Genomic DNA, 22,848 nt, shown 5'->3' on the forward strand with positions numbered 1-22,848 from the left:
CGTAACACTCACGGCTCAGCAGAGGGATAGCTTCTGGTTTGGTACCTGGATTCCGCAGGGCCTGGTGCACTGGAAATGCCTGGATAGGAGTGCACAAAAGTGCTCCTAAACCCTGATCTCTAGCATCCGCCCAACGAGTGGGTAGTTAGTGAGCTGATCTGCTTCGTTGTATCCGCTCCTAATTATCCATCAGTATTATGGCGGGATCAGTGGCGAATCCCTGGGTTGCAGTTGCACTGAGACTTACAATTACAGCAGGACGGAACTTGCTCTTTTTACATTTTAATGATTTGAATTTAGTCTCTAAATTCGACACAATAGCTCCTTGGAGGGTAATTGAAATGTCTATATGATTTTTAAAATAAAATATTGACTAACGTTTGCACAGGAAATGCTTTAAAATGCTTCTTTTCTGAGATCCTGCATAGAACAGAGTATCTTTGTTTGCCTCTTCCTCTCACTGATCATTGTGGGACCTCGGAAATCATAATCTGACCACTCCTCAGTGTGTTATTTAAGGAGTGGCTTGCCTCTAATGCATTCATTGTACCACTGGGAGAGGAGGGTGGAAGGAGAGAATCAGTGATCTGAAACAGACAGTGTTCCCAGTCCCATCGTTTATTCAGCTGATGAGTGGGCTTTGATAAGAAAATACAGTAAAATTCCTGAACCCATCTTGATCTCTTTCAGTTGGATACATTGTGTGTGTGTTGTAGGTTTTCCTTTGACTGATATTGGAGAGGGTCGTTCAGCGTTAGTTTGTGCAGTTAGTTGAGATTTCTTTCTGCTGTCCTTTCTGTCAAACTGTAACGAGCAAGGAACGCAGTCGCCTCATTTTAATGCTACTAGTTATCAGATTTGGGTATAAGCATCAGAGGGCAGAGTGGTCCAGTTTCTAGGACACTCGACTCCAGGGGGAATCAGGAGATCTGAGTTTTCTGGCTCTGTCGTGTCTTTGTTTCCCCTCTCACCCTTTGTCTGTTTTGCCTGTTTAGATTGTAAACTTGTTGGGGCAAGGACTCTCTCTCACTATGTATTTGTACAGCACCTAGCACAATGCTACCATAATAATAATAATAATAGGGACACGTTGTCCCCGAGCTGCTAGTTCTTGTACCATGCCCACCCACACTGCACATAGCAGCCCAGATGTTCTCTAGATATTGGACTCACTTCCTCATTCTGACTTTCATTGTGGACTTAAATGTTGAAAGTAGCTTCATGCTTGTCCTTTTGGCATCTCTGCCTAGGGATCTGAATTTCCCAGCATTCGCTCAGTGGGATAGTGATAGAGTAGATGGGTACATGTGATCTGCTCTTTGGAGGTGGAGGTTGTTCTGTCCCATTAGAATTCATTCCCTTTTTGATTGGAGGAGGGCTAGCCAAGCTGGGCCCCTCCATGTAATATTCTCCTCTGAGCTTCAGTGGCAAGTATGATCTTTCTGTCGATATGCTGAGTAAGGTAGAGGTGACCCTCTGTGGCAACAGAAGGAGGAAAGAATGTAATGCCATTAGAAGTAAAAACTACCTAGGGCCATGGCATTTTAGCTGCTTTCTCTCTTTGTGATCCACTGCCTCCTCACTCCCACTCCCCTTCTTTATTATGCAGTGGAGAGCGGGGCAGCAAAGGTGACCTGAGATACAGCAGTGCTCACTGGCAGCGGGTGAGCTTCATCTGTTCTAGCATTTCCAACCAATGGATAATAGCAGCATTGATAGGCCGCATCTTCTCTTTGAGCCACAATGCAAATGTTAAACTCTCAATCCCCTTCTGAGGTGGAGAAATCGTGTCTTCCCTGTTTCATGGACGGGGGTGCCCAGAGAGGGGAAATTACCTGCCCATAATTGCACGCAGCAAGTCAGTGTCAGAACTGACCTACTGAAATCAAGGAGAGTTTTTCCATTGACTCCAGGGAGTGCAGATTCAAGCCTTTGTCTTCGGTTCACAGAGCTTAAGTTTTGACCCGACTGCCTCTCCAACACAGCATGTCCTGTGTGGAACAGAAGCAGACATTATACCTACCATCAATACATAGCAATAGAGCCTGGATATTAACTGAAATATTCAATTACAGATACATAAGGCCAAAAGTGGACCACCACTCTGATCATCCATTCTGGCCTCCTGGACATGTATTTCACCCTTTAGGGTCCTGAACAGCATAGGAGATTGAGAAGAACTTTGAGATGCAAAACTGAGGTTGTTTGAGGTCAGCATTGATCAACCCAATGATCCAAGGCCTTTTTCAATGGGAAGAAAATCGGTTTCTCCCCAGATGTGAGCAAAATCTTTTTCTTTCTGCTCTCGTCCCTCATGGGAGGGTTGGATCAGTCAACAAAGCAAGATTTCTTGGGGATTGTTGTAATTTCACTAGAACTTCTTTCAGTTTTACAAAACATTTCCCCACCTTGAATGTTTAGGTGCATGGGGTGCCCAGACACCTCTGTTCTTTCAGGCTCCCTTCTTTAACCAGCAGAGGGCAAGGAGATTTCAGTGTAATGAGGGGATTAAAAGGGGTGGATTATGTTGTTTGGAAAGGAGACAGAAAAGGTAGAAATACATCCTGCCGTGAATGGTAGCAAAGAGGGTGCTCCTTTTTGCCTTGCCCTGTAATATAGCAACAGGGCACGTGACAAAGATAAAAGGACACATGTTTGAAATGGATGAAAGGAAATGCTTTTTTAACTTGGTATATAATGAACTCCTGGAATTCACCACCCTGGGATGTTATTGCAGTACATAGTTTAACAAGATTCAAAGGTTACACGGGCTATCAACTCTCCAGCTGCAGGGCATAAACTGATTGCCAGCTGGGGTCATGGAAAAACGTTTCCCTTCATGGAATTACATTGCGCAATCATCCAGGTGCAGGGGGAGGGGTTCGCTTGCCTCTTAAGCGTCATGTGTGAGCCACTGCAAGAGGCAGCATGCTGGGCTAGTCCGTGGCTATTTCGTGGTGGAAAATGTGCGGTGTGCAGCTTGTTGAATAAAGAGCTCCTCAAGGAGCATTTTCCAGCATAAAGGAAATTTTCCATGCATCTGCCACAACCTGCTTTTTCTCTTGCCAGTGCAGTATTGAAAATTTCTCAACTCCACCACTGGTGATGCGCTGATGGGTAAAGAGCTACTCCTGTAGCAGTCATCAGAAATGGGTTACGTGTCTGATCCAAAGCCCATTGAAGGCAGTGGGAGCTTTCCGTTAACTTTAATGGGCTCTAGGTTATCACCCAGGTCTAAATGCGTAGGTTAGCCTAGTGCAGGTGTGAGCAGCCACGTTGCAAAGCCGTACCCAAACCCAAGTTGCTCTAGTGTGTGTGTGTGTGTGTGTTGCTGCGGCTTCTGGGGATATGTTCCAGGGTTGTTTGTGCTGTAGTACGCTGAGCCGCTGGATGATTCTTTCCTAGTGAATCGTGGGAGAACCTGCCTGTCCTTCTGGGCACACGGGGGGAATTGTGGGAAGACATTGGACATCTGCCAGCACTTCGGTGCTTTAGCCTGCATCCTCACTGCAAAGTGGGTGTTTTAACAGCCTGAGTGAAAACTCTAACCCGTACCCCCGTGCTGGGCCAGCTAGCCTGGGTTTAAAACGCCACCAACCCCAGATGTAAGAGGGTTATGTGTGTGGATGGGAGAGGAGGGGAACGAGGGGCAACACCTGAGGAAGTGCCCGAGTTAACTCTACGGTGAAGACATACCTTTAATGCCAAGCCCTATTAGGCAACGGAATAGTGTGCCAGGGCACATTTTGAAAACCCCATCACTTAGCACATTTAAAACTGGACTTGATGGAAAATTAAAGAATCCCCGCAGGGCAAAATTCAGCATCAGCAGGGGAAGGACTAAATGAGCTAATTAGATGTCTTCCATCTCTAACTACAGATACTTTTGATGTTGCAAGAGTCTGGGTCAAGCAAAGTAATTAAGATGAAGGAAAAACTCAAAATGGAAAGAACCGCTTTCATTATCTAAGCATAACCATGTTGTGAATGTAACTATTAAAATTGCAGGTATCTAGATCTCCGGCAGTTTGGATCGGCCCCTCATGGAGGCTTCGGAATGGGGTTTGAGCGCTACCTGCAGTGCATCCTGGGAGTGGACAATATCAAAGACGTTATTCCTTTCCCGAGGTTTCCTCACTCCTGTCTTTTGTAGCTCCTTGGCTGACTCACATGGATCAGTCTGCGCTGGAGTGTTTGTATGTATAATGTGTCTGCATATGGCTGCTTGTGATGATATTGGGGAAAGATGGAGAGAATTTTTGTACCAGATAATCCTGTGGTAAATTTAATGGAGGGAGTTTGGGTGCGAGACTTTTCTTGGGAGATTTTAGACCCTACCATTTCTTAGTATTATTTATATAGTACTTTAAATCTTCAAAGCACTTCAGGTGCATTAATGAATCTTACTTAACTAAAGGGTTAAAATCCTCATGGGAGGAACAAAAGTTAGGACTATAATGAATAAGCATTGTTGAGAGCTGATATTTTTTAATGCAAGATGTTAATAAGGGGGTGTGACCCAAGCACAGGACTGGGAGTCAGGAGTGCTGTGAGGCTTAATTACATGTCTGTACAGTGCTTTGAAGATTGAGTATGATAGAACTGCTCGGTGTTACCATCACTGTGACACATTTGCTTTTAAGAAATGGCTATTGTAAAGAGAGATTCTCCTGCCCTGAATTAAAAGCACGTACACGTTGAGGTTGGAAAGTAGATCCTAATCAGCTGAACCTTGCCAGGAAAAATGTCTCTTATATTGTAACTGCTGGTGTGAGGGAGTTGATGGCAGTTGATTTTGTGAATCAATAAAGATGCATATTTGGCTTTTTCCCTCATGGTTTGTTTTTCAGTCATTAAATTTTGGTATTCATCATAATGGTGATTCGTTCAACCTGTTCAGCAACTGAATCCTTTACCTTACACCAGACGCAGAGCTCTGTAAGAGGTAATCTATGCAGACTGTCTTAAAGAGAACACAAATTAATGGGAAGAAAGAAATGTTCGGTTAAGTGGAAGTTGCTCTGATTCTCTGAAGTCAACATGTACTTCCTCATTTTTCTTGAGAAATGATTTCACGTTCAACTGGCCAAGCAGATATATCTGCGTTTGTAAAACACCCTGCAACCAATACACACTCCCAGTCATTGTATATCACGTAACTATGACTCTCTTCACTGCAGGATTTGATACAATCTTTGATAGATTTATCCTCCTAACACCCCTACTAGGTAGAGAAGAATTTATCCCCATTGTACAGATGGGAACTCTATGTAGATGAAGTGACTTGTCCAAGGTCACACAGGAAAACTGTGGTTGAGTTGGGACTTAAACCCAGGCTTCCTGAGTTGCAGTCCAGTGGTCCTATCCACAGCACTATCCTTCTTACCTTCCACATATTGTCATAATCCTGAACTCAGAGCTCTCTGGGGCAGGGTCTTTCTCTCATTTGTATAGTGCCTATCATAGCATATCAGGGTTGGAAGGGACCTCAGGAGGTCATCTAGTCCAACCCCCTGCTCAGAGCAGGACCAATCCCCAGACAGATTTTTGCCCCTGATCCCTAAATGGCCCCCTCAGGGATTGAGCTCACAACCCTGGGTTTAGCAGGCCAGTGCTCAAACCATTGAGCTATCCCTCCCCACATCTGTCACGACACATCCTAAGCACTGCTGTAGAATAAATAATATGTACAGAAAACGACTCCGAAAAATAGGGTTATTTTTAATGACTACCATGTAAATACCTGTATGGAGAGTGCCCCTCGATGTATCACACACATTGAGAAGTCCCTCTTGTATCTACATTCTTTTCATGTTCCCCATCTCATTTGATTAAATAGGTGTTTACTGGGCATTAGTTGGTGTACAGCTCCCAGTGTACTTCAGGGAATTATCCCTCTACATTTAGGGCCTGATTCAAAGATTCCCATTGACATCAGTGGGCTTTGGGCCAGACCCTAATTTTGTAATTGCCCCTTGGTTAGCTGCAAGATGTGGAAAAACTCTTGAGGTCAGACAGTTCTATGCTTGTGACATTACTAAGTAGCCTCCAGAAGTATATGGTATCCTTGCCAAAGTTATCAGTAACTTAAACTCACAAAATGGCCACAGTGCCACAGCTGCAATCAGTAGAGGCATTTCAACTAGTTCCCCAGCACTGAGATTTTGTTATTGTTTAACATTTATTGGGCTGCCATAGGTGACAAGAATGAAGGGGGGGAGTCGATAGCTCAGTAAGCAGGCAGATCTGAATGCCAAGACGGGCCTTAAAGGCAAAGGTTAAGAGTTTACAGTTGATGCAGTAGAAGACACAAAGAAGGGGGTGATGTCAGCAGCCTGATGAGCCAGGAACAATGATCCTGGCAGTATTGTTTTGAATGGGCTTAAAGGGGGCAGTGTGGTTAATCCTAAGGCCGAAGAGGAGGAGATCACAATAGCATAAGATATTGATGGCCTGAGCCAAGAGCGTTGACAGTCTGACAAACAGAAAAGGTCAAATCTTTGAAATATTATGTATGTAGAAGCAGCAAAATTTGGACAGATGTTGAGAGAGCCAGATCGAAGCTGATGCCCATATTAAGGGCCTGAAGGCTGAGTGGTGTCCATGGTGATGGCGAAACTAGGGAGAGGGGAAGGCTTGAGATGAAGCAGGAGATTGATTGATAGATTTTATGGCCAGAAGGAACCATTAGATCATCTAGTCCGACCTCCTGCATAACACAGGCCAGTTTAATCCAATTACCTCTGTATCAAGCCCAATAACTTGTGTTTGGCTAAAGCATATCATCCAGAAAGGCATCTGCTTTTCATTTGAAGACTTCAAGAGATTGAGAATCCACCACTTCTCTTGGCAGTTTGTTTCAGTGATTAAGCGCCCTTGTTGTTAATTTTTTTTCCCCTTATTTTTCATTTGGCTTTGTCTGGCTTAGTTTCTTGTTTTGCCTTTCTCCACCAGAGAACAAGATCGAAAGCTCAGTTGACCTTGAGGGCAATCTGTATCTCTCTGCGAAAGCTGTTGAAGAGGGAGGGACGTTACCTGGATTGAGGCCTATGTGCTGGTGCTGTCTGAGGGCACTTACCTCCGAAGCGATCGATCCAGCAGGGGTCGATTTATTGCATCTAGTGAAGACACGATAAATCAACTACTGAGCGCTCTCCCGTTGACTCTAGTACTCCACTGGAGCGAGAAGCATACATGGAGTCGATGGGGGAGTGTCAGCAGTCGATCTACCGCAGAGAAGACACTGCAGTAAGTAGCTCTAAGTACATCGACTTCAGCTACGCTATTTTTGTAGCTGAAGTTGCGTAACTTAGACTGACTTAGCTCGTGGCCCTCCCTCCCCCCGAGTGTAGACCAGGCCTGAGGCGAGTATTGTGACTGGCAGTCCTGCACATTCAAAAGTTCCTGTGAGAAGTGCACTGCCCGTTAGTCCTCCTGGAACGTACTCCCTTACAGCCAGACTTCCAGGTATCTGGTGAGTATGGGAGTCCTTTCCCTTCCGAGCCTGGCATTCTTAGCCTCATGCCATGTGTACGTAATGCTAGCAGGTATTGCCAAGGAATGTGAGTTGTTTTTCCCTGGGATTTCCCTCAAATTTTATCTTCGAATAAAAGGAAGTTTATTTAGAGGTTTGGGGAGGCCGTTCCTGTTGGCTGTTTAGTCAGTGAAGCATGCCAGGAATCTTGCTGGGTCTTCATTTAGAATCTGTCTTCATTTGCTGGTTTCAGCAAAATAAAGACTTTCACTTTTGCAAGTAAGATCCTCTTGATTATTTATGCTTAGCAATCAGTTCTTGACGTAAACATGTACTAAGGCAAGTGAAACTGGGGGCTTTTGAATGCAGTAAAGAAATTGGCTCTCATGCCTGGGTCTCCAGCCCAGACACTGCATGCAACCACAAATCACAGAGTCAGTCAGCGAGCCATTTGGGGTTCAATGCCTGCAAAGCCATCGCTGCCACGTCTCAGGTTTGTCAGCAATCCAGTGGCCTGAGGTTAGACTCAATGCGTTTAATAAACTGGGTTAGTTGTCCACAAAAACTGCTTACGTGGAAACTGGCACCGAATTGTGGGAGAGGAATTTTGAAGCTATGCAAATAACAATAATAAAAATAATGCTATCAATTCTGAACACTGATATACTGAAACTCTTGCGGCCAAGAGCTTCTGCATAGGAATATTGAACATCGGGAGAGTCCACAAAGGCTACAGAGGTGAGGATACTGTGTTTCTTCCAGACTATCCAGAGAAGAGAGACTTTTAGATTCAGTTTTCATTTTTAAAAAATAAAAAAATATTTTAGCTTCCTCACTTCTAAATATTACAGGGGCTTAGTAACCAGCTTGGGAGCTGGGGCCCATCTATCATAAAGATTGCCTTCTCCCATTTATTATTATTTAGTATTTGTATAATGGTAGGGCCTAACTGCTTCAGTCATGGACCAGGATCTCGTTGTGCTAGGTGCTGTACAAGCATAGGACAAAAAAAGACAGCCATGTCTCCCAAATACAGACAAGCTCCCTGTGCAAAACTGCCACAGTTACCATTGACAGGAGCACCTGCACTAGCGCCGCACTAGCATATAGGGCAGCTGGCAGGGGACATGGGTTTGGAACCCACTCCCCTGCTTGGCCCATAATAGCTGTAGTTGATAGGCCATTGGGGGCCCATTGGTTTTCCCCAGGCGTGAGGGGCTAGCAAAGCTCTGATCAGAGATGTTAAATATGGGTTTGGCTGTGGGCTAGTATTAGGTGCTGTAGAAGTGGGAGCAGGGGGTTACAGAAGTGATCTGTTCCATGGGGGGTTGAGAATTGTCATGTGCAAAGGACAGATGCTTCCTTTTAATGGGTGGTTGTGAGGGCTAAATAAATAATAAATGATGTTTCTGTGCCAGTAAAACCCAATAACATTGATTATTGCTGTGGTCTCTGCCTGCCCCGTAGACCAAAAGAGAATTACAGTCGAACTTCAGGGTTACAAACATCTTGGGAATGGAAGTTGTTCATAACTTTGAAATGTTTGTAACTATGAACAAAATGGTATGGTGGTTCTTTTAGAAATTTACAACTGAACCTTGGCTTAACTCAGTTTTGAAACTTTTCTGTGCAGAAGAAAAATGCTTACTGTAACCATCTTAATTTAAATGCAAGCACATGAAAAAAAAAAGCAAATGAAATTTAATGTGGATAAATGTAAAGTAATGCACATTGGAAAAAATAACCCCAACTATACATACAATATGATGGGGGCTAATTTAGCTACAACGAGTCAGGAAAAAGATCTTGGAGTCATTGTGGATAGTTCTCTGAAGATGTCCACGCAGTGTGCAGAGGCGGTCAAAAAAGCAAACAGGATGTTAGGAATCATTAAAAAGGGGATAGAGAACAAGACGGAGAATATATTATTGCCCTTATATAAATCCATGGTACGCCCACATCTCGAATACTGTGTACGGATGTGGTCTCCTCACCTCAAAAAAGATATTCTAGCACTAGAAAAGGTTCAGAAAAGGGCAACTAAAATGATTAGGGGTTTGGAGAGGGTCCCATACGAGGAAAGATTAAAGAGGCTAGGACTTTTCAGCTTGGAAAAGAGGAGACTAAGGGGGGATATGATAGAGGTATATAAAATCATGAGTGATGTTGAGAAAGTGGATAAGGAGAAGTTATTTACTTATTCCCATAATACGAGAACTAGGGGGTCACCAAATGAAATTAATAGGCAGCAGGTTTAAAACAAATAAAAGGAAGTTCTTCTTCACGCAGCCCACAGTCAACTTGTGGAACTCCTTACCTGAGGAGGTTGTGAAGGCTAGGACTATAACAATGTTTAAAAGGGAACTGGATAAATTCATGGTGGCTAAGTCCATAAATGGCTATTAGCCAGGATGGGTAAGAATGGTGTCCCTAGCCTCTGTTCGTCAGAGGATGGAGATGGATGGCAGGAGGAAGATCACTTGATCATTGCCTGTTAGGTTCACTCCCTCTGGGGCACCTGGCATTGGCCACTGCCGGTAGACAGATACTGGGCTAGATGGACCTTTGGTCTGACCCGGTACGGCCGTTCTTATGTTCTTATGTTCTTAGTTTTCTTACCTTGTCAAATCTTCTTTTAAACTTTCCCTGTATTTTTATAGTAGTTTACATTTAACACAGTACTGTATTTGCTTTCTTTTTCTTCTTCCTTCTTTTTTGTCTCTGCTGCTGCCTGATTGCGTGCTTCCAGATCCAAATGAGGTATGTGGTTGACTGGTCAGTTCCTAACTCTGAGGTTCAACACTACAAAATGGGACTGGAGGGGAAAAGGGAGATATTTTATATAAAGACTGGCAGTCATCATTTCCCTGCTCTTCCCAAAGCTACGGGGGCCACAAGAGATCGTTACTTCTCAAGGCTGAGCTTATTGTTTTATCTCATCGCTCCTTGCAGAGCTGCACCTTTCAAAGGATCATAAAGTTTGATTTTATGATCCCGATGGGAGAAAGGTATGTTTAATTCCACAGAAGAGTTCTGTACCAGTTGTTTCAGAAGCAGGCTAGACACGAGTCTGAGCAGGAGTTCAGATACTGTTTTGTGGTTGCTACTCAAAGTATTATTATAGTATTACAGTCGTGCCCAGACTGTGACGTTGCACTCCATAATGTTTTATGGAAATATATTTGAGTGAATATGATGTAACTGGAATATGTTTTATGCAAAAGGTCACTTGTAAGGTATCATTACAGAGGTTATAACCTACTGAATATATTCCTCCTATTTGTATGCATGTATCATTCTTGTATCTGAAGCTAGAAATATGAAGTATAACTCTGAGGTCCTATTGTAATTATGCAAAGTGTGGGCCGTTAATGGTGGTTTAGAATCTTGATGGCTCCCATTGACTAGGACAACTGGGTGTAGATGGTTTATTTACCTGCAAACCTTCCTGTGTATGTGCAGTCCAGCCCTGGACGAATGGAGGCTGGGGTCTCACAGGATATGTGAACATGTCACCTGATATTGGAATCCATCTTAAACGTAGTGCTTTTCCTTTTAGAAGGAGGGGTGGGGACCGAGAGAGAGAAAGGATTCCCACCTTGTGCCAAAGCTATAAAAGGGTGTGGAACAGAACAAAGGGGCTGCCAGTCATGAGAACACCCCAGCTTTCCACCTGAGATGTCTTCTGTATCTAACAAAGACTGTACCGGGGAAAGGATTGGGCTCAGACTAGGAAGGAGTGTAGTCTGTGAAAGAAGCTTATTGGAACATCTCCGAGGGTGAGATTTTACCTGTAATCAGTTTCTGAATGTATTAGGCTTAGACTTGTGAGTTTTTCCTTTACTTTGCTTGGTGACTTACTTTGTTCTGTCTGTTATTACTTGCAACCACTTAAATCCTACCTTTTATACTAATAAAATCACTTTTGTTTATTAATTAACCCAGAGTAAGTGATTAGTACCTGGGGGAGCAAACAGCTGTGCATATCTCTCTCTATCAGTGTTATGGAGGGCGGACAATTTATGAGTTTACCCTGTAGAAACTTTATACAGAGTAAAATGGATTTATTTGGGCTTGGTTGGGTGTCTGGGTTCTGGAGATGGGAAACTTGCTGAGCAGTTTTTGGTTAAAGTCTGCAGCTTTGGGGGCATGGACCAGACCTGGGTCTGTGTTGCAGCAGGCTAGTGTGTCTGGTTCAACAAGGCAGGGTTCTGGAGTCCTAAACTGGCAGGGAAAACAGGCTCAGACTTAATCTCAGCACATCAGATGACAATCTCAAGGGTTTCTCTGTGACTGAACCTGTCACAGCAGGCTAGACATGGGTCTGAGCAGGAGGTCAGATACTGTTTTGTGGTTAAAAGAACAGGAGTACTTGTGGCACCTTAGAGAATAACAAATTTATTTGAGCATAAGCTTTCGTGGGCTACAGCCCATTTCATCGGATTGTGGTTGCTACTCAAACTATTATTAGAGTTATTTGTATTACAGTCGTGCCTAGATGCCCTATCAGCAATTAGGGTTGCATCGTGCTAGACATTGTACTAGCACATAGTAAGGAGACATCCCTTGCGCACATAGAGCTTGCAGTCAAACTAGGCAAGGCAGACAAAGAGTCGTAGAAGGGCAAGATTAGGTGTCTTTCCAAAAGACGTGCTGTAGCTCCACCGGAAGTTATGGACTTGAGGCAGAAATTGCTGGGTGGATTTCCATGTCTGTGCTATAATAATTGGAGATATACCAATCTCCTAGAACTGGAAGGGACCTCGAAAGGTCATCGAGTCCAGCCCCCTGCCTTCACTAGCAGGACCAATTTTTGCCCCAGATCCCTAAGTGGCCTCCTCAAGGATTGAACTCACAACCCTGGGTTTAGCAGTCCAATGCTCAAACCACTGAGCTATCCCTTTCCCCCAATGCAGGAGGTCAGATTAGATGAGCATAATGGTCCCTTCAGACTTTAAAATCTTTAAGTATTATTGTCCCCGTTATAGTTGGGGAACTGAGACACATAGAGACTAAGCACCTTGCCCAAGGAGGTGTAGGAAATCTGTGGCATAGCCAGGAATTGATTCCAAGCCCCGTGTCTTGTCCACAAGATCATCCCTCTCCATTTACCTTTAGTTTGATTCTTCCACTAGGAGCAATGCTGAATGTTTGTAACTGATCTGGTTTAAAATGTGTTTTCTCTTATTATAATTTCTTGAGAGCTCTTCTGGTTTCAATAAGAATGTGGTAATACATTTAATAACTTCTTATTAATTTTACAATGAAATTTTGTTTAGAATAGTTGCTGCAAAGAAAATAAAGAGTAAACTTTCATTTATTTGCTAAATCTGTTTTGTGGTCTTTGCTCTTCGGTTCACCAATAATGTTGTTGTACATTTATTTACTGCCGTTCATTCAAGACTCTCAGGCCATTTTACAAGCATTCCCGTTTGCACGGTGCTGTGAAGACGTAGGCCTACATTTTCAAAAGGGACCAGTGATTTTGGTGTCTCATTTTGTGGGCGCCCGCCATCTGAACCCTCAACATGACCTGCTTTTGCAGAAAGTATTGAGTTCCCTGAGTGTTGAGCAGTTGCACTTAGGAGCCCCAGAGATGGACGAGAACCCCACTGTGCCAGGCACTGTACAAGCTCCACAAAAAGATGGGACCTGCCCCAAAGATTTTACAATCTGAGTATAAGACAAGAGCAGGGGCGGCTCCAGGCCCCAGCACGCCAAGCGCGTGCTTGGGGCGGCAAGCCGTGGGGGGCGCTCTGCCAGCCGCCAGGAGGGCGGCAGGCAGGGTGCCTTCGGCGGCATGCCTGCGGAGGGTCCGCCGGTCCCGCGGCTCAGAGGTCCACTGGAGCCGCGGGACCGACGACTGGCAGAGCGCCTCCTGCGGCATGACGCTGTGCTTGGGGCGGCGAAATGTCTAGAGCAGCCCCTGGACAAGAGACAACAGGTGGAGACTGACAGATGGAGCGAGAACAAGGAAACAATGAGACAACACTGGTGGACGCGAGAGGCAGTGGGTCTCAGTCTGCCAGCTTCCTACCCCTCAGCCCTAGCTAATTCGCCTAAATTCACACAGCAAGTCAGAGGCAGAGCCAGGAACAGAACACAGAAAACTAGTCTTTTAGGTGCAGAGCCTCAAAGGTATTTAGGCTCCTAACTTCCATTGAAACTAATCACAATGAGGATCTTAAATTCCTTTGAGGGTCTGGCCCGTAGCCCCTTGGGCCATGTCTTCACTAGGAAAAAAGGGCACATTTTTTAAACTCTTTTAAAATCCTATGAAGACAAGGCAGTTGTAGTTATAACTTGTTCTTCGAGTGCTTGCTCATATCAGTTATTGCAGTTAGGTGTGTGCGGACGCTGCGTGCACGGCTGTCGGAAATTTTTCCCTGGCAGCTGCCCGTCGGGCCGGCTGTGGAGCCCCCTGGAGTGGTGCCAGTAACGGCGGTCTATATACGACCCTGCCAGCCCGACCCCCCTTCAGGTCCTTCTTACCACCAGTGACGGTTGCTGGAACAGTGGGCTCTTGCTCGCAAGTGCTCCACTAATCCCTAGTTCTTCTGCTTATCTTTGTATATAGTTACCCATTCTTAGTTAATCGGTCTCGTCTAGTTGAATAAACCTTTCTCCCAAACAAATCAAGGCATCTTGATTTGGGTGTGGGCCCCTGCTGACCCTGCAGATACAGTTACAATTCGTGGTCTGCGATTCAAAAGTTCAAAGAGCTTCTCCCATCCGAGTCAAGGGCTGAACTAGGGGGCCATCGCTGAGGAGGGCAGAATCGTAGCCCGGACTTCCCTCCAGGGTTCTTTGAATGCCATGGACTCAGCAGCGCGTACCCTGGCGTTGGGTATCGTGATGAGACTCAATGCCTGGCTCCAATCCTCAGGTCTCCCTCCAGAAGCTCAGCAAACAATTCAGGACCTCCCGTTCAATGGCCAGGGCCTGTTTGCTGAGCAGACAAACTCTAGACTGCATAGCATGAAGGACTCCCATAACACCATAAAATCCCTCGCCATGCATACCCCAGTGACTCAAAGGAAGCCTTTCAAACCACAGACCACCCAGCAATGGTCTTTTCCTGCTAGGCCAGGCAGGACTTCTCCCGCAGGAAGAATAGATATAGTCAGTGTAGGCCATTGCGCCCTCCTTCTGGGCAGGGACAGGGACAGTCCAAGCCCCCTCCAGGCCCTAAGCACCCCTTTTGAAGGTGCGCACGAGGAGGGATTACCAGTCCACAACCCGGCCAGTTATCCTCCCTTCCTGAACCATCTATCCCGCTTCTACCGTGCATGGTCCCTTATTACGTCGGACCGGTGAGTGCTCCACACGGTAGAGGCAGGATATTCTGTCCACTTCTGCTTCTCCCCACCCTCCTATTCCCCTTGCCCGTCCCTCTTCAGGGACCACTCTCACGAGCAACTTCTCAAAAAGGAGGTTCAGACCCTCCTCGCTCTCGGAGCAGTGGAGGAGGTGCCCCAGGAGCTCAAAGGCAAGGGTTTCTACTCCTGTTACTTCCTTATCCCCAAAGCAAAGGGAGGCCTAAGGCCCATTCCAGACCTGAGGGAGCTCAACAAGTTCATTGTCAGGTTGAAGTGCCACATGGTCTCCTTGAGCACAATCGTCCCTTCTCTGGATCCAGGAAACTGGTATGCTGCCCTTGATATGAAGGATCCCTATTTTCACGTATCTATTGCCACGTCTCACAGATGGTTCCTCCACTTTGTGGTAAACAAGGTGCATTATCAGTTCAAATATTTAAAAATATATGGAGATATACCTATCTCCTAGAGCTGGAAGGGACCTTGAAAGGTCATTGAGTCCAGCCCCCTGCCTTCACTAGCAGGACCAAGTACTGATTTTGCCCCAGATCCCTAAATGGTCCTGTCAAGCATTGAACTCACAACCCTGAGTTTAGCAGGCTAATGCTCAAACCACTGAGCTATCCCCCCCCAATAGCTTTCCCATTTGGTCTATGCACAGTTCCCTGTGTCTTCACCAAATGCATGGTGGTCGTGGCAGCCTTCCTTTGCCACCATCACATGCATGTCTACCCTTAACTGGACTCCTCCAAGGCCGCTTTTGTCAGTAGGTGGAATCGCAGGAGCGAATGGTCAGAGACACATTCGAACGCTTAGGCATCATTCTCAATGTCAGCAAATCCGTCCTCACCCCGACTCAAAGAATAGAGTTCGCTGGGGCCGTCCTCGATGCCAATCAAGCGAGAGCGCTCCTCTCAGAGGCACGGCATCTGGCCCCCTCGCAGATAATCAGCAGCCTTTGCAGCCTTCCCACCATGGCGAGGCAGTGTCTCAGGCTGCTGGACAACATGGCATCCTGCACCTATGTGGTGCAGCACGCCAGATTGCGACTCAGGCCTCTGCAAGCATGGCTCGCGTCCGTGTATCGCCTGGGCTGCGACAGTCTGGACATGGTGCTGACCGTTCCGAGGCATACCCTCGATTCCCTACGATGGTGGCTGGACCCCCGCATGGTGGGCGCCGGGTTTCCATTCCACCCTCCCCAGCTCACCTTGACTCTGGTAACGGACATGTCTGCGTTGGGCTGGGGCCCGCATCTCGGGAGCCTGATGACTCCGGGAATGTGACAGGTAGAGGAACTGGCTTTGCATATCAACATCAAAGAGCTCAGGGTGATACACCTTGCGTGCCAAGCATTTCTGTCCTGAATACCACGGCCATATTTTATATAAACAGGCAAGGTGGAGCCCGATCATCTCCTCGCTGTCAGGAAGCCTTCCTACTGTGGGAATTTTGTCTACCTCACTCCATCCTTCTCTAGGCTTCATACCTGCCGGGCATTCAGAACGTGCTGGCGGACAGCTTGAGCAGACTGTTCCTTATGCACGAGTGGTCGATTCGTCCGGACATCATCCATTCCATCTTCCGCAGTTGGGGGTTTCCCTGAATCAACCTGTTCGCCACGCGGGCCAACAGGAAGTGTCCAACCTTCTGCTCCTTCCAGGGTCACAGCCCAGGATCGATCGCAGATGCGTTCCTGATTCCATGGTCCAGTCAACTGTTATATGCCTTCCCACCATTTCCACTCATCCACAAGGTGCTTCTCAAGGTCCTCAGGGACAAGGCGGACGTCATACTGGTGGCTCCTGCTTGGCCTCGCCAGTGCTGGTATCCCACCCTCATGGACCTGTCGGTCCAGTCCCCGGTACATCTACCTCTCGCTCCCGACCTCACCTCACAGAATCTTGGCCATCTCCTTCACCCAGACCTTCAGTCACTCCACCTCATGACCTGGAAGATCTGTGGTTGAACCAGGCAGAGGTCGCCTGTTCACAACTGGTGAGGCAAGTGCTTCTGGAGAGCCGCAAGCCGTCTACCAGTACCACTTACAAAGTAAAATGGAAAAGGTTTTCTATCTGGTGTGCCCAAAGGCAGGTGCTTCCACTCCAGGTTTCAATCCTGTGTATCCTGGATTATCTCCTGCACTTGAAGGACCAGCACCTGGCATTCGGTTCTCTCAAGGTCGATTTTCGCAGCTATATCGGCTTTTCACCCGGGTGTTTCTGGGCACTTGGTGTTTGCGCACCCCATCTTGGCACGCTTCCTGAAAGTTCTGGAGAAGACTCATCCCCCGAGGAAGCCCCCCTGTTCCAGCCTGGGACCTTAATTTAGTCCTTTCTTGCCTCGTGGGTCCTCCCTTCGAGCTGTTAGCTTCCTGTTTGCTCCTCTACCTCTCTTGGAAGGTTGCTTTTTTGGTGGCCATCACCTGAGCACAATGCATGTCTGAGCTGCGGGCCCTCACGTCTGAGCCTCTGTACACTATTTTTCATAAGGACAAGGTACAGCTTAGACCTCACCCAGCCTTCCTTCCCAAAGTCATGTCCTGCTTTCATGTTAGGACATTTTTCTGCCAGTTTTCTACCCAAAACCACACGCCAGGCCTCATGTAAAGCAGCTGCATTTGTTGGATGTTAGAAAGGCTGTCACTTTCTATATAGACCGAACGAAGCCGTTCCGCAAAACAACCTAGTTGTTCATCGCTTTAGCAGAGTGGATGAAAGGTTTCCCAGTCTCTTCCCAGCGGATCTCCTCCTGGATCACGGCATGTATTCACGCTTGTTATGACTTAGTGAAGGTTCCTCCACCTGCCATTTACGGCTCACTCCACAAGGGCACAAGCCTCGTTGACAGCCTTCTGGGCCCATGTACCTCTTCAAGGGATTGGCAGAGCTGCTACGTGGTCTTCAATGCACACCTTTACATCACACTAAGCCATCGTCCACCAATCTCAGGACAATGCAACCTTTGGCAGAGCGGTTCTTTGATCTGCAATACCTTGACTCCGACCCCATCTCCAAGGTAAGGCTTGGGAGTCACCTAACTGGAATTGATATGAGCAAGCACTCGAAGAAGAAAAACGGTTACTCACCCTTTTTGTAACTGTTGTTCTTCGAGATATGTTGCTCCATATCTATTCCATTCCCCCCCCACACACACACACACACACCTTCCTCTGTCGGAGTTGCTGGCAAGAAGGAACTGAAGGCGGGTCGGGCTGGCAGGGTTGTATATAGAGCGCCATATCAGCGCCACTCCAGGGGGCTCCGCAGCCGGCCCGACGGGTAGCTGCTAGGAAAAAGTTTCTGACAGCCATGCATGCAGCACGTGCACACACCTAACTGGAGTAGATATGAGCAGCACATCTCGAAGAACAACAGTTACAAAAAGGGTGCGTAACCATTTTTATGACTCATTGGAGCAAACCTTCTCCTCCTTGGTTTTCTTTCTGTCTTGGATTATTCTTTAGAGTCCCCCATGATTCCCAAGCCACTCTGGAATTAAAGTCGCAGGGAAAGTAACTACATTCTATAGAAGCCAGGGCTTTGTAATGACACCTCTCTAGTGCCTTTTGCCTTCAGAGCCCTAGAATACCAATTAGTTAATGTCTGTGAAGCTGCCGAGCCTGGTGTAAGTGGTAAGTGTTGTGGTTAGTAAGCCAGACACCCCTATGTGAAGTAGAGTTGTCATCTGTGTTTTACAGCTAAAGAAATTATACACAGCTCCGCCTCATACAACCATTTTCCTTCACATCTCAGACATTGCTTTAACACTGGTGCAACTCTGCTGAGGTGTACAGAGATGTTTGTGTAAGATGATAATTTAATGGCACAGTATATTGTGAAGATAGGAATTTTGAGATGTGCCCAGCTAGCCAGGGTGGAGAACAACACAGCGTAGTTGAGTACAGCAGTTCACCGCAGAAGCTGTCTAGTTCATTTTATTAGAAGTGTTATTCCTTTCTCGTTCACTGGTTTGTTGTTTAACCAACCCTGAGAGTAACACATGGTGTCAGAAGTGCTGAGTGAGAAGGAAGCTACAGGAATTGTGAGGTTAACTCCTGTGTGTGAAGGAAAGGGGAGCACATGGAGCAGCAAAGAGAAGAACAAAGGCTGGTGTAGGAATTTTATGAGCACAGTAGTAGCTTGACTAGCTTAAGAAGGGAAAAAAGCTAAGCTTGGATGTGTTGCAACCTCCATACAGTCTGCAACTGTCATGCAATGTTTGTATTTGTATTGTATTTGGCAGCCATGGGGCAGAGGAGAAAAATTATAAAGTACAATCATCAATCTTTTTGCATGTTATTGGGAGGAAGCATTAGATATTTAGAACAACTAGGGCTGTCAGTTAATCACAGTTAACTCATCCGGTTAACTCAAAAAAATTACTCACAATTTAAAAAAATTAATTGCAGTTTTAATTGCACTGTTAAACAATAGAATACCAATTGAAATGTATTAAATATTTTGGATATTTTTCTACATTTCCATATATATTGTATTCTGTGTTGTAACTGAAATAAAAAAGTGTACAAAAACAAAACAACGTAAAACTTAAGAACCTACAAGTCCACTCAGTCATCATCCTTGTTCAGCCAATCACTAAGCCAGACAAGTTTGTTTACATTTACAGGAGATAATGCTGCCCTCTTCTTAGAATCATAGAAGTTTAGGGTTGGAAGAGACCTCAAGAGGTCATCTAGTCCAAACCCCTGCTCAGAGCAGGACCAACCCCAACTAAGTCATCCCAGCCAGGGCTTTGTCAAGCCTGACCTTAAAAACCTCCTAAAGAAGGAGATTCCACCGCCTCCCAAGGTAACACATTCCAGTGCTTCACTACCCTCCTAGTGAAATAGTTTTTCCTAATATCCAACCTAGACCTCCCCCACTGCAACTTGAGAGCATGGCTCCTTGTTCTGTCATCTGCCACCACTGTGAACAGCAGAGCTCCATAATCTTTGAAACTCTCCTTCACATAGTTAAAGGCTGCCATCAAATCCCCCCTCACAATTCTCTTCTGCAGACTAAAGCCCAGTTCCCTCAGCCTCTCCTAGTAAGTCATGTGCCCAGTCCCCTAATCATTTTCGTTGCCCTCTGATGGTCTCTCTCCAATTTGTCCACATCCTTTCTGTAGTGGGGGCCCAAAACTGGACGCAATACTCCAGATGTGGCTTCACCAGGGCTGAATAGAGGGGAATAATCACTTCCCTCAATCTGCTGGCAACACTCCTACTTTTGTAGCCGGGATTGCAAGGTAGTTACGTGCCAGATATGCTTAACATTCATTTTTCCCTTTTTGCTTCAGCCACCATTCCAGACAACATGCTTCCATGCTGATGACACTTTTTAAAAAAATAATGCATTAATTTAAATCTGTGACTGAACTCCTTGGGGGAGAAGTGTATGTCTCCTGCTCTGTTTTACCCATATTCTGCCATGTATTTCATGTTATAGCAGTCTCAGATGGTGACCCAGCACATATGGTTCATTTTAAGGACACTCTCACTGTAGGGGTACGTCCACACTACCCGCCGGAAGCCGGATCGGCAGGTAGCGATCGATCTATTGGGATCGATTTATCGCATCTCATCTAGACACGATAAATCAATCCCTGAACACGCTCCCCGTCGACTCCAGAACTCCACCAGGGCGAGAGGTGGAAGCGGAGTTGACGGGGGAGCCGCAGCCGTCGATCCCGTGCCGTGAGGACGGGAGGTAAGTCAATCTAAGATACGTCGACTTCAGCTACGCTTGAAGTTGCATATTTTAGATTGATCTCCCCCCGGGGTAAACCAGGCCTAGATTTCACAAAATGCAAAGAAGGTACCAATGTGAGATTTTAAAAGATAGCTACAGCACTCAACCCAAGATTTAAGAATCTGTTCAGGACAGGGTGTGGAGCATGCTTTCAGAAGTCTTAAAAAAGCAACACTCCGTTGCAAAACTACAGAACCCAAACCACCAAAAAGGAAAATCAACCTTCTGCTGGTGGCATCTGACTCAGATAATGAAAAGGAACATGCGTCAATCCGCACTGCTTTGGATTGTTATTGAATAGAGAAGCCTCTTCTCACTTTCAGGTGACGTAAACAAGAAGTGGGCAGCATTATCTCCTGCAAGTGTAAACAAACTTGTTTGTCTGAGCGATTGGCCGAACAAGAGAGAGGACCGAGCGGACTTGCAGGCTCTAAAATTTTACATTGTTTTATTTTTGAATGCAGTTTATTTTGTACATATTCAACATTTATAAGTTCAGCTTTCATGATTGAGATTGCACTACAGTACCTGTATTAGGTGAATTGCAAAATACTATTTATTTTATTTTTTTACAGTGCAAATACTTGTAATCAAAAATAAATATTAGGTGAGCACTGTACACTTTCTATTCTGTGTTGTAATTGAATAAATATATTTGAAAATGTAGAAAACATCCAAAAATATTTAAATAAATGGTATTCGATTATTGTTTAACAGTGCGATTAATTTTTTTAATCGCTTTACAGCCCTAATAACAACTTTAAGTTTGAAGAAGGTGAAAGCATGAAGTTAAGCAAAATACTGACTAAATTTGAGGAACATTGTATGTCAAAACAGAATGAAACCTTTGAGAGAGACAATTTTTACATGCATGCAAAAAACTGAAGACACCATAGACCAATATGTCACAGAATTAAGGAGATTCAGTAAAACCTGTGACTTTGGTGAGATAACAGATTCTCTGGTTAGAGATGGAATCATTTGTGGCATTAAAGACAATGTGGTGAGAGAGACTGCTCCCTGAAGGAGGTTTAACTTTAGAAAAAGCTCTCCAGATATGCAGAGCAGCAGAAACTGTGACAGCACAAGCCAAAAAGCTGAATTCACCAGAAGGGGGGTTTATCCATGCGCTAAGTATGCAAGAATATAGCCAAAAAGGATCAAATCAAAAAGTGGAACCGCTCCCTGTGAAAACCACTGCTGTGGGGAAGACTGGGTTTAAACAGTTATGTGGAAGGTGTGGATCACAGCATGGCTCCAAACTGTGTTTTGCCTTTTGGAAACTGTCATAAGTGTGGGGAAAATAATCATTTTGCAAATTGCTGCAGATCCCAAATGCAGGGACGTCAAGTGCATTCAGCTGAAGGCAACATGTTGAGGAGTTTTACATAGACGTTCTGGGATCGAGCCTGATGAGAGAGACTGGATACTGCCTACGACAGTGAATGGAACAATTATTCCACTGAAACTGGACACAGGAGCTCAGGTTAATATTCTGTGTGAACAAGGTTATAAGAGACTGAAAATAAGAGCAAAACTGGGACCAACAAAAATAAAAGTAACTGGTTATTCTGGAACAAGTATACCAGTGAAGGGGAGGTGCATTGCTAGCATTAACCATAAAAACATGTACAGATTCCCGTTCATTGTAGTGCTCAGGAGGTGACACCAATTTTAGGCTTGGCTGCCCATGAAAAACTCAATCTGGTAAAACAGGTGCTTTCACTACAAGATACTGAACCTGGCTATGAGGCCCTCATTCGGGAATATCATGACCTGTTTCAAGGGTTGGGTTGCTTGGAGGATGAACATACAATCCAGATAAACAAGCAGGTTCTTCCAGTTAGCTATCCATGTAGAAAGATGTCATTTGCATGTGGATAAATTCAAACTTGCAAGAATGGAAGCAATGCAATACAGAAAATTGAGGAGCCAACGGAATGGGTGAGCTCCCTAGTCATTGTGGAGAAAGGTAACAGCCAGCTACACACATGCTTAGATCCAAGAGACCTTAATAAGGCTATAAAAAGTGAATATTTCAAACTACCAACAAGAGACGAGTGTATGGCTCAATTTGCGAAAGCACAGTATTTCAATAAATTGGATGCATCCTCATGATGTTAGCAGCTAAAATTAACTGAAATAAGCTCACAGCTATGCACATTTAATACCCCATTTGGAATATAAAGATTCTTATGCTTATCCTTCAGCATAGCTTCAGCACCAGAAGTATACCACAACGCTGTACATGATCTATGAACATATTAATGGTGTCGACACCTCAGTGGATGATGTAATCATC

The 22,848-nt window shown here is 45.3% G+C and overlaps 2 protein-coding genes across 2 annotated transcripts in view; both read left to right on the forward strand.

Moving 5' to 3' along the window:
• Nucleotides 1-4,829, forward strand: part of NARS2 (asparaginyl-tRNA synthetase 2, mitochondrial) — a 77,011-nt gene extending 72,182 nt beyond the window's left edge. Inside the window, exon 14 of the mRNA XM_045020873.1 lies at nucleotides 4,009-4,829. Within this exon, the coding sequence (XP_044876808.1) occupies nucleotides 4,009-4,153 (145 nt within the window). The 3' untranslated portion in view covers nucleotides 4,154-4,829. The remainder of the gene's footprint in view (nucleotides 1-4,008) is intronic.
• A 2,379-nt stretch (nucleotides 4,830-7,208) lies between these two features.
• The window catches only part of GAB2 (GRB2 associated binding protein 2), a 222,015-nt gene continuing 206,375 nt past the window's right edge, over nucleotides 7,209-22,848 (forward strand). The window contains exon 1 of the mRNA XM_045020929.1: nucleotides 7,209-7,248. The gene's annotated coding sequence lies outside the window, so the exon portion shown is untranslated. The remainder of the gene's footprint in view (nucleotides 7,249-22,848) is intronic.

The sequence above is a fragment of the Mauremys mutica genome, chromosome 1 (genome assembly GCF_020497125.1).
Source record: "Mauremys mutica isolate MM-2020 ecotype Southern chromosome 1, ASM2049712v1, whole genome shotgun sequence".
Lineage (NCBI taxonomy): Eukaryota > Metazoa > Chordata > Testudines > Geoemydidae > Mauremys > Mauremys mutica.